General features: G+C 34.3%; 1 protein-coding gene across 1 annotated transcript in view; it reads left to right on the forward strand.

Annotated features, from left to right (window-relative positions):
* kek5 (leucine-rich repeat, immunoglobulin-like domain-containing kekkon 5 protein) overlaps positions 1-7640 on the forward strand; it is a 215680-nt gene extending 208040 nt beyond the window's left edge. The window contains exons 4-5 of the mRNA XM_090116937.1: positions 3269-4721; positions 5142-7640. Coding sequence (XP_089973063.1) covers positions 3284-4721; positions 5142-6199 — 2496 coding nt within the window. The 5' untranslated portion in view covers positions 3269-3283 and the 3' untranslated portion in view covers positions 6200-7640. The remainder of the gene's footprint in view (positions 1-3268; positions 4722-5141) is intronic.
* The last annotated feature ends 5578 nt before the right edge of the window (positions 7641-13218 follow it).

The following is a 13218-nucleotide window of genomic DNA, read 5'->3' on the forward strand; positions in this document are numbered from 1 at the left end:
CCTTCGATTTTTTTGAATTTTATTACTTCTAAGAATTAAAATGTCGGAAAATTTTAGTAAAATCCATTTCATTAGGCGCTACATAGCTTCCGTGTCAGCTCAATATTATGAAAGAAAGGCTTAAAATTAATTTCCCAGAAGCTTGACCTCCGGTACGTTCATTTTTCCATACAAAAGAAGGTCTTATTATATTGGTTTTGTTTTCTTTCCGAGAATACGAAGCGAAGCGTGGGCGGGACGGATATTTAGACTAATTGTTGTCTAAGATAAAATGTTTAACTACGTGCTTAATATACCTGTTCTATAGGCTTTTGTACACTGAAAAAAAAAGTACCTATACAGAAAAGCATCACCCACTTAAATAGAAATATGTAACATTATCTAATCAATATTTGGAAAGTATATCTATACTAATATTATAAAGCTGAAGAGTTTGTTTGTTTGTTTTTTTGAACGCGCTAATCTCGGGAACTACTGGTCCGATTTGAAAAATTCTTTCGGTGTTAGATAGCCCATTTATCGAGAAAGGTTATAGGCTATATATCATCACGCTACGACCAACAGGGGTGGAGCCACGGGGGTGAAACCGCGCGGAGCAGCTAGTTGATAAATATAACCATAAGTTTCAAATATTCTTAGTAACTAATTATTCTACATCAAACATTCCAGAAATGGACTTTCAATGAAAGAGTTTGTTTGTTACAAAGCATAAATGCTAAGCTAAAAGCTTTAAATTCAACGTTTATTTCAAATCAAATATCAATTTAGAGGAGTATTCTAACTTGCTATTTAATTCCAAGTGTGCTCAATCATGACCATACAACTTCTTCAAATGTGGCCCGACCCTTACATTTCTTTACCTAAATTAATTTGTAAATGGGGATTATTTAAAAGCCTCTGTACCGGGAACAATCAAAACGTGAAAATCGCCTGTAGAATGGAACTCTAGGCATTATAATTTATTTTAACAAACAACTTTTATAATGAAATAATTTCGAAATTAATGAAATTCCCGCGTACATGCTGTCTATAGGATAAAGGTTATTATCACTACATAGTATAAAACAAAGTCGCTTTCTCTGTCCCTATGTCCCTTTGTATGCTTAAATCTTCAAAACTACGCAACAGATTTGGATGCAGTTTTTTTAATACATAGAGTGATTCAAAAGGAAGGTTTTAGTATACAATTTATTAGGTTTTAGGCAAAGCGGGCGAAGCTGCGGGCGGAAAGCTAGTACTCTATATTCTATAGGATAAACATTAACTTTTGTAATACATTTTTGTACTTAAGTCTCGGAATCTCATTATAATAAGGAGATTAAATCGATGCACTAATCGTTCTATCATAGGTTTTTGAGATTAAGGTCGCACGTAAGTTATGTGGTCTTAAATTTTGCTCATATTTTCTTTTTAAACATTTTTAATATATTATTCTGACGCCTGTGGCGTCGTTCGCCTTGAGAATATTTATTTTGTAATATTTTTTTTATGTTATGTCGTCGTAAACGAATATGTAACCGTTTTAAAGACTTTATCTTGATTTTCCTGTAATCCTATGTACATCCTGTAATCCCATGTACATCCTGTAATCCCATGTACATTTTAAGTACTATTTAAACTTTGCAACCATTTTGCAACACATAAACAATTATTCCTACGTACACTGCAAATACCAACATTCTCACTTGACATATTCCACTATAAAATTAAATAACACACCATAATTAATTTAAACCGTATAGGAAATTTAATTTATGAAGAGCTTTTCGACGAATCACTAAATAAAAATGTCAGTTGTTAAAAGTTATGGGTCATAAAGTTTTAAAACTAAAAAAAAATAAACAGTCGATAGAACTTGGAATAAAAAGTTAACATCTCTGTTTATGAATGTTCGTATTACATTTACATCTGTTAATACTCTTGTGATGTGGATTTTCTTTGAGTTGTAAGGCTGGTTACACACTGTAGTTTGAAGTAATGAATGAAATTCAGTATGAATGAAAAACGTGGTAAGATTCAAAATTTCATTTATTAAATAAAGTTTATATGGTTAGGGAGCCAGGTGCAAATTTGGTTCATTATTTCCTCTCAAGAGATAATTCGTCAGACGCATGAGAGTATAGTATTATAAAGCCTCGTGAACGTCAGCTGGCGCTCGGTTGGGGGGGTGAGCGGTTGTAGCCTCCCACGCACATAGGAAAAAAAATACATTCATTCATTCATTTCCTCTCAGCTAAAAATTTGTCAAATTGTAGCTAACCCAATATCTCAACGAAAAAAAATAGTCAGCTGGTTACAACATGGTGTATTATACGTCAGCTGGTGTCTCGAACATGAAAGTTAAATTTAAAGAAAAATTTATTTTCCGTTATTTCCTCTCAAACAAAAATTTACCTGATGATAGCTTATATGTAACTGTGGATAAATATATATGTCAGCTGGCTGTATCTTGGTGGAAAAACCGTCAGCTGATACGGGAGGCTACAACCGCTCTTCCCCCCAACCGAGCTCCAGCTGACGTTCACGAGGCTTCATAATACTATACTTTGATGCATTTTACTAATTACCGCTTGAGAGGAACTTGGTCATAAAATCTGCTGCTGGCTCCCGGACCAACACATAATTATAAATACTCACACAAAAGTTATTAAATATTCAATTGCGCTGTCGATAAATGGAATATTTCTAAGAATATTACCTAGTCTTCTTCACCATTAACCTATAAAGGCAAAACGTTAATTTGGTATTCGGGATTCTGTATGTTTTTGTAGCATGGTTATTTAAAAATTCAACTTTATGATATATCTATTAAGAAATATACGCAATATAATTTAAAACTATACAGTGTGACCCCACCCTACATCTCAACTCCCGTGCGTGTTTTGCCGACTCTATTTTCAGATCCAACGTTTTATTGGCTTTATAATGCTTCCGAAAACACGCTCCTTAAGTGTCTCGGCTATATGTGGCCGGGCTATTTGCTGGCATGTGATTCCGATCCTTGTAATGAAGTGTTGAACTTTATTACGCGACTGCCCCAAAAGAGGGTAATGTTTCCTGAAGGCGTTGCAATGATTCAGTTAATAAATGCATGCGTGTGTTATTCTCAGCTTAATTCTGGCACAAATTTTAATATATATGTCCTTGTCAGTATTAAAGTGTATCTCATTTAGCAGTTTTTCATTGTAGGAAATAATTTTCACCCCTTAAAACATATGTGTCTTAATTATGCATAAAGTCCTAACCAGTAATTTTTCTCTTGTTACAGATTCCGAAAACTAAAATGGCGGCGCGAACACTACACAAACTATTAGTTGTAAGCCTGGCGCTAACAACTGTCGCTGCAGACTTCACGGCTAACTGCCCACAGGAATGCAAATGTGTTTGGGCGAGCGGCAACAAGCAGGCCGACTGTTCACAAGCTAACTTTCACGAAATACCCAAAACATTGAGCACGGAAATTCAAATCCTCGATCTCACCGGCAACGACCTATACGAAATCTCACGACACGCCTTCGAAGATGTCAGATTAATTAATCTTAAGAAACTCATCCTTCGAGACTGCAAATTATTAACCATCCAAAGGAATGGTCTCAGCGGTCTCGCTATCATGATCGAACTGGATTTATCGAAAAACGACCTGAAAACGTTACACGCGGAAACGTTCAGAGAAACCTCGAAAATTAGATGGATACTCCTCAATAATAATAAACTCGAAAAGCTCGAGGATGGTCTATTTAGCAACCTACCGTTCTTACAAAAAGTCGATCTTAGCAATAACCGTATAGTACAGATCGGTGTCAAAACATTCATGAACGTACCGAAACTTAATATACTTAGGCTCGATGGAAATAAGCTCGAGCACTTAAAAGAAGACGCGCTAAAATCGTTGACTTCCTTGTCCAATTTAGATGTGCACGATAACCCTTGGCGGTGCGATTGTTATCTGCAGCCCTTCAGAAATTGGTTGATGAGCAAAAAGCTTTACACTTCCCCGATATCGTGCGTCGAACCAGCTAAATTGAACGGTAAGCTGTGGAAGGAGTTAGATTCCAGTGATTTTGCTTGCCGGCCGAGCATTGTGTACCCTTCAGTCAAGAGTACGATACGATCAGCTGATAATAACATCACGTTATCGTGTCAAGTCAACGGCAATCCTCTCCCTGAAGTGAATTGGGTCCTTAACGCACAAATAATAGACGGTACATATAGATACCAAGGGGAGATTAAGTATGTATTAACGCAGAGCAATACTGAGAACAGTAGATGGTTGAATTTAACAATAATAGATGCTGGAAGCACGGACAATGGAATGTACTTATGTGTCGCTAAAAACTCAGGCGGAGTTGAAGAAAGAAATGTTACTTTATTTGTAACACACACTGCTCCTGGAATAGTACCACCTACAGGAATGGATAGCAACATGCTACCAGTTCTAATCGGAGTATCATGTGCAGCAGCTATCTTGCTGATTATCCTTGTAATACTGTGTTACTGCTGCTGTAGAAGACGATCTTCGGACAAGAAGAAAGCAGATAATTCGAACGGAGAGGCACTTATTGAAGGGTCAGTGATCCCAGAAATGGAAAAGAGCCTGATTACGGCTGTGAATCCTGTAACCAAACCACCGCGAAGATACGACGTTCCACCATCAATCACCAGTGGCGGCACGGAAATGTCTGAGCTGAATAAAACCCTACTAGACAACGATTCAGTTTTCGGTAAGTTTTATTAATTAAGCACATAGTTACAGCTGTCATGAATCAAAATTTCCAATTTGTTCGGATATAATTGCACGCAAAATTATTCCCTTAATGGCTGATAACAATTTTTGCCCCGTAAAACAAAATATTCAATTACGAATGTATTTTGTGTGGATAGCTGCGACATTTAAAATTGATGGGAATAATAAGTTTGGAATTTGAGCATGCTGTCATAAATTGGGTAATACGAGAATATCTCCAAATGTGTAGTTTATCATATACGTACTCACAACGATTTTAACGTTTCTGTTGCATTCATAGTTAATAGTTGGTAACTAGTAGATGTATCGTGTTAGATTTTTATATATAACCAATACCGTTGTTAACTATTACGTAGTGTGTCGACTTTCAAATATTAATTTATCTTTCTTTTTGCAGCTCACAACGACGACGAAAAACGATCGCTCGACTTCGATCATCAAAAGCGATCACAAGATGCACTAAACGGTGACTACGGCCGGACGGACGGTAGAGCGTACCCACCGGACCTGCTCTCCTTCCCCGCTCGAGCAGCTCAGATATCTCCGGCAGCTAGCAACGCGTCCACTGTACCAGACACTAGCAGGCTTCAAGTGAACCCAGTTAGCCCGATCCATTCACCGATATACGGCATGACAACCAACCAAAACATCTTTAGAACGTTACCGTATTCCCGCTCGCAGTCCCCCTTCACAGCTCCCATCACACCACCAGTGGTAACACCTAGACAAGGATATGTTACAATACCAAGACGACCTCGAGTTCCATCATGGTCTAGTACGGCCAGCACACAAATTTTGCCAAGCGCAGAAGCACAGGAACCGCTTTATGACAATTTGGGCTTACGAACAACTGCGGATGGCAGCTCTGTGCTGTCCCTCAACAAAGCGGGCTTAGAGCCACCGTTTTCGCCCATGAGAAACAGACCACTGCCAGCAACTCCGACATCTTATGCCAATTCCCATCCCGTTTACTATGCACCTATTGAGGAACAAGAACCTGCTCCATCACCAGTTCCTCCGCCCTTCACACCTACAAGAAATAGTATTAGTTCACAATTATCGACCCAACTCTCTACCCCTGGTCCACAGGAACCTATCAATCCGAGAATGAGTTGGACGGCGAAAAGTACATCAACTCCTCAACCCGAGCCGAGAAAACTTGTAATGGACAATAGAAATTCAGATTCGCATGCTGACACACTGAATCGTAGGGGAAAACCAGAAACTGGCTCGCTCAGGCGAAACGCTAGAATCGAAAAGGAAGACAGTTCGCCGTCGAAGGAAGATCCGAGAAAGAATGAAAGCAACGTGTCCATGAATCAGTCCGGAACGATGAACAGGAGCGGAAAGATCCCACCGAGGCCCCCGCCTAAACCTAAGAAGAAACCGACCACAGACGTGAGTCCCAGCGAGCCACTGTTCGAAGACGAAGGCGAGGATGGTACGGAAGTGTAGTGCCAACAGCATCTCAGTTATACAATGTGCCAATGAGCTTGTAGTGATAACGTCGCAGTGAATATCAGTGAATAACAATGACAAGTGACATTTGATTTTTGCGGTGCTCGTGTAAATAACTGTCGTGCTAGATTTTTTACTATTGCGTACAATTATCGTATGGACCATTTTGCGAGTTTTAACATAAGTATTGTAATTAGAGTACGCCATCGAGTTAAGGATCGTATTGTACACTTACGTGTTAAGTATTTATTTGTTTGTTTAGACATCGAAACGGTAGCTACTCATCGCTTGCCAATTGCGAAGGCATATCTTGATCCATTTTAAGACTGATTATTATTCTAAATTGGTTCTACATTCCGTGTTTGTTCATTGTAATTCCAGATTATGCAAGCCTAACAATGCATTTGTTTTAAAATTAAATTATTTAGGAATATTTGGAAGACTGAAAAGATTTAGGCGCTTTCGACTATTGATCATGTCAATAGTCTGTAGAAAGCGCATTATAGGTGTATCCTTAACCTTCATTTCACATTCACATTGCGCGGTTTTATACATATTAAATTAGGACTCATTGTAAATCCCATTTTACTAATTAACAGTCAATTACTTCATATAAAGTCGGATTTTAAAATTAACGAGTGCAATAAGCGTGAATCATTTACTAAAGTTTTTAACTGTTTAGTTAATATCGTTTTAGTTACGTATACAGTGATTTTTTACATTTTGCCGATCGGAGTCTTTTATTGTAATTATTTTATAGTGCACTTTTTGCGTGAACGTTGCTAAGTTCCTAACGTTATTGTACATTAGCATTTTATATCGATCATGCACCGTTATTTTTATATTTACGTATGTTTTATGAATTATTAATCATAGCGTTGTAAATAATTTTAAGTTGTCTTAACATTATATATCGCAAAAACTTAATTCCAATGGTGCGTTTTGTGAATGTTTTGTATTCAGTTGTATTTTCAATTTTAACGAAGTTTTAAGACTTTTTTAAGATGAAATATGTACTGGTGCTTTTATGTCGATATTTATTTTTGTATTCGTACTTTTTTATTCGTAAAGGACACTTATGTAAACAATATATTTATATTATGTTGACGTTTATTTTAAGTATGAAGTTCGTATTGTGATTATCTTATTTAACTTCAAACTGACCAGAATAGTTTTATCCATTTTATTATGTATAGATATTGGTATCATATCAAAGAAACTAAGGAATTCCATTAATTTTTTATCATCTATTGTGAACAGGGATTCTTTTTTTGTAGACCAGCTATTAGTTTGTGACATTATAAAATCACCATCTTTTTACAACTTTTTTGAGATTTTTTAAACTGGTCAGTGTAGACATTTTACCTTAAAATTGTGATGTTTTAACTTCATTTTAACATATGATTTCTATCGTGTATTGTATGTTATTTTATACATACGAAAACTATTTAACTTATTTGTATGGAATCGTACAAATTTTACTGTATTCTATATTTTATGTGCAGTCGGTACTTGCATGCATCTGTTAAATATCCGAATAAAATATTTGTTTTAATGACTTTATTTGCCGACTGTACTCTGGTGAGTTGTCAGCGCGATGGTACAATGTATGTATGAATTTCTACAAAGTTTACTGTAGACATAATGTTTTATAGTTTAAACGCTACATGTAAATACAGACATTATAAACTGATTAAAGCTATATTTCAGTAATAATATGTGTTTTCTTTATCCATTCTCTTAGTATTAATTTGTAGGTATAAATATATGAACATTAGAAAGTATTAGGTCGCCTTATTCTTGGGAGAGATCTTTGCCAGATAAAAAATACATAACACTATCGTTAAAGAAAATATAAATCTACGGAAGGAATCGAACCCTGAGCCCTAAGCGTAATGAGTATGCTCTAAAGATAATAACACAAGTTTCAAAACTTAACTTAGTAGTCTTAGTTTGTCATTCTTTAAAACGATTGAAATCGATTATACACTATTTTTAAAGTTCTTCTGTATGTACAAACCTCATGAAATTGATAAAAAAATAACTAAACAGCCACATTGCGCATTGTACTATTCCAAATACATGCTAAAATTAAGTTAGAAGTGTGTTTCAATTTCACACCGAAACATCTAGGTAAATCAATTTTCATGAACTTGGAATTGAGATATATCAAACTTGAGTTGGGTGGCTTCTTTTGATCTCCAAATCAAAACCTGAAGGGGATGGAATAGAGGATGAAAGGTTTCTAAGAAGCAAACGTAGGTAAAATAAACGTGAAGTGCCTGCGAGTAAAGCCGCGGGCAATCAGCTAGTATAGGTACATTATCTATGAAACTATTCAATCGCCTCGTTGGGGGGGAAAACCTACAGGTCCTGGGTTCGATCCCGGTGGAGAAAAAACGAAAAAATCTCGAACTTGCAGTTGCAGTGTGTAGAAAGATGAATTTACTTACCGGTAGGAAAACACTGAAACACATGTAAAATGTATCACACAGCACAAGGCATAGATTTTTATTTTATGAAGCTATAATAGTTACAACGATAGTACACTATTCTAAATGTTGCACTTTTATCGATAAAAGTTTAGTATCACTACTACAACACTATAAAGTCATAAATTACAGCTTTTACTACACAATACCTGAACGTAAAAATTTAAAGTGTGACTGTATTGAAATAGTACTTAATTAGTACCTACTGATATTGACAAGTTAATATCAGAATATTTAGTACGTTATCAGATTTAGAAATAACAACAAAATAAATTTTAATTTGGTAAATTGAAAGATGTAGGTATTGTTTCAATTGCACTTGCAAATATGTAAAATAAGCGAACAAGAAATATCCATTTATCATCATCAGCATCCTTTTTGACGTAGGAATAACATTATCAATATGAAACTATACAGGGAGTCCTAACGTCGGTGTACTAAATCCATCCATCCATCCAAGGACTTGCATTGAAAAAAAATCTAAGTTTTAACTTAAAATTTAAAATTTATTTAAAGGAATATTGTAATTCAGTTTAAAAAGTATGCGATAATGATAGTTGAATTTATTAAATAATTTTACTTCAGTAGATTCAGAGATTACCATCTACAACCTACTTCTTTAATCTTTATAATATACTATCGTCCGCCCGCGGCTTCGCCCGCGTGGTGTTTTGATAAAAGGTAGCCTAGGTTCTTTCTCAGGGTCTAAAGATGGTCTGTGCCAAATTTCATCAAAATCGGTTGAGAGGTTTAAGCGGGAAAGCGTAACAGACAGACAGACAGAGTTACTTTCGCATTTATAATATTAGTAATATATAATTTTACCTCTAATTTTAGTATTCTAGATTACAATTTTTAACCATCAATGTTAATTCCAAAACCCAGTTTAACATAGTCTACATAACACCCACATAGTAACAAAGCTAAACATATAACAACATATTAGCACGACATTTTATTACTATGGTGTCGCAGTCACGCATTTTGCCGCATGAACGCTTATGGGGATTTTCTTCACTTACACATATATCTAACGATTCGTGCTTGTACTGTAAATATGTCGTTATTTGTCGTGTAAATATTGAAAGGATTTGTACGTAGATCTGATAGTTTTTCATAAAAAATATAAAAGTTTATTATTAAATTTATTTATTTTATTTTATTTATATAATCTTTATTGCATACAACACAAATACAAATTTCACACACACAGACAGGACATTAGATGCAAAGGGCGGCTTTATTGCTTCAAGCAATTTCTTCCAAGCAACCCGAGCAGCCAATGTATTGGAAAAAAAAAAAAGAAAATTAAGGTAAAAGTACCTAAATGTTTGTGAAAATATATCTATAAATATACTTATAGTAAATAAACCATTGTTACAATTTTTAATCGCCCGTCAGTTAGTGACGACGGATCACTCAAACGATTGGACCGATTTTGGTGGTACTTTTACATGTAAATAGCCTACGCTAAAATCACTACATACCTAGTATAAAACAAAGTCACTTTCTCTGTCCCTATATCCCTATGTATGCTTAAATCTTTAAAAAACTACGCAACGGATTTTGATGCGGTTTTTTTATAGATAGTGTGATTCAAGAGGAAGGTTTTAGTATATAATTTATTGTTTTAGACAAAGCGGGCGAAGCCGCTGGCGGAAAGCTAATATTGTATAAAGCAGGCAACAATCACTACAAAGATACTCAAAACACATGATCATCTATAAGAAATAAAAAATACCTAAACTTCCATTTTAATAATTACCCTAATGAACTATAGTAACCTTATATTACGTTAAAAAGGGCTTACATGGGAAGAAGATCGTTAAAGGTAAGATCAGATTGCAACTCCGGTTTCATGAGAACAAGGCAAATAACGTGACACTTTTTCGGGGAATTTAGTTTTGTATTGGCTTTTGTGTTTGGGTTTCATGAGCCCGTATTTTTAATGTCCGTACTTGATGAATTAACATGGTTGTTCTGAGATTTTACGATTTGTGTGTAAAACTCGTTTTACTTCTTTGTTTAAATTGAATTTTGTATAGATTGTTCATTTGTAATTAATATTTTCTTAGTTAAACAGACTAGGTTAAAGCTGCATGTCCAAAAAGTAAATTTTCCTGGAAATTAGATATTTCATCGTGGTTAAACATATTCTATATATCACTATTTAGCCTCCTTTCTCCGGACACAAAAATCATACCATAATGTCACTTTGTATATTTTATAAGGACAACAGTATTACCATTATTGTTTTACTATTTACTATGATTATATGTGATTATAATATTATACATCCACTTGTTATTTTTTCAATAAATGCTCTAGTAACATCAGTAGCATAATATATTTGTGTTGTCATGTACAATGAGCATGACATAGGTAGTACAAAGATTAAAAAAACACATCTAATTAAGTTTTTTTTTGGTAACGAACTAAATAGGGTCATATTTATAATAATGAGCCAAATCGGTTAAACAGTTGCAATCAAATTTACAAATGAATACCTAATTGAATTAATCTGTATAATAATATTTGTATAGTAGCAATACTATACCTACAAATATTATATAGAAATACTATATAATAATATTTATATTATAGTATAGTATTTCTACAAATTCAATCGCTTTGTATTTATGGTAGATTTTACTTATGTTTAGAAATACGCAGGTTATTGTAAAATTAATTGGAACAGCTTCAAAATAACTCGATAGTCGATACCATGTAATTCCTCGCACACTAAAGCTAAATATAATTTGTAGCCGAATCTAGTCAAACGATAGTAAAGCTGTAATGCAAGACTTGCTGCAATTAAGGTTCTTTGTTAAGCAAAGCTTTGCGGCGGCCATTTTTAATTCCTGTCCGTTTGCGAATTCGACAAATTGATTAAATTACATTGTACACACTGTTTGAATAAGTTTTCTTGGAGAGAAAAGTGTAGGAATGTAAAAGTTGTTAGAAATGTAATCACTTTCGTGCTTGAATTGATTGAAAAAACGTTTTTTAAAATGTAGAAAATTTAACAATAGTACCTACCTAACTCAAGTAGGTAATATTTTTAACTTGGATAAGTTTTCATGTATCATGTATCTATAAGTAGTACCCTGTATTATAATATTGTATCCGATTCTCTAAAATCTTTTCACAAAAAAAAGAACTTTAAGATTCAATCTATTCCCATACTAAGGGCTGATTTTTCAATCCTTGGTTAATACTTATTCGTCGTAAAATCGATCAGAATAACGTATTAAACTACCATTTCAAAAATGTATTCTTTGCCCCTCTTTGACAGTTTACGGGTGACATTTTAATATTATCGTGTAATACTTTATTGGGCGGATAAGTTTTAACCATATGGATTGAAAAATCGGCCCTAAAACGTATTCAACGTTACAACTTTGATCGTATACTTACGTACTTATAACTAAAGAATATCACCTGTCTACTTCTTTATTAAAACATCAATTTAATTCAATATTTTAATCAGAACACGAAACTATTTTCCATGGCGGGTAAAAACCTAACATAGAAATCACGTCACAAATTCTGCGGATAAATGAATTTATTTTATAGCGGGTATAATGCGTGCTATCTGAACCTTAACTTTTAATGTATCCCAAACTGTTTTATGTGTGTTACAAATGACATTCGACCGACTCTATTCTGTGGAACTATAAACATTGGAATAGGGTATTTCGATCATTGAAATAAGGATAAAAAACTGGAATTTACGAGGTTTTTTCAACTCTACCATGTCATACTATAATAGTTTCATGAAACATTTGCAACACAGATTCATATTCTTGTGATTTAGCGTTTATATTATGTAATATAATAGTTCAAAAACACGCTTATTTCTTAACTTTTTATGTAAAATTTTTGTTTTATCGCCGATCCATGATAAGTGTACAAAGTTTGAATTAAAACTGTCTGTTTTAAGTGGGTCAAAAATGACTGAAGGAGTCGTTTACATACAAACGTACAGATGAAGCTAATAAATACGTGTTGAAAAGGAAAGCAATATTATATTTTCTTGATACTTACCTACACCGTTTTCTAGGAAGATATATACATAGAACTTTTACCAAACGTGTAAGAAATATTCTTACGCCTCCATCATCTCTGAAAACATCTTAGGAATGCTTTACCGATACTTACTTTCATAACTTATTCAAATTATTATATATGTCATACGTATCAAGTTTTATTTTATTTTATTTCGTAAATTTCGTACATCTTTTTCCAAACCATATTATATTTGTAGGTACAACTTGAAAGCTTTAGGTGTTAAACTTAAAACATAACTGACAGAATTAGGGTGCTTAACCACGAGGGATGTGCGAGGGATGTTTGTAAAGAACCAATAGTATCGCTTCCACCAGAGCTGTGCTGAGTGAGGCGAGGAAAATATTAAATGTTTTTCTTATTTTTATAACATTATGCAATTTATAAATTAGTTCAATTTTCAGAAATATTTAATAAACACCCCCTCTGGTTAACCTTTTCAAAACTACATAATTC

Source organism: Colias eurytheme, chromosome 26 (genome assembly GCF_061535395.1).
Source record: "Colias eurytheme isolate Ceu_HAF_F1 chromosome 26, ilColEury1 Martin Lab GWU primary, whole genome shotgun sequence".
Lineage (NCBI taxonomy): Eukaryota > Metazoa > Arthropoda > Insecta > Lepidoptera > Pieridae > Colias > Colias eurytheme.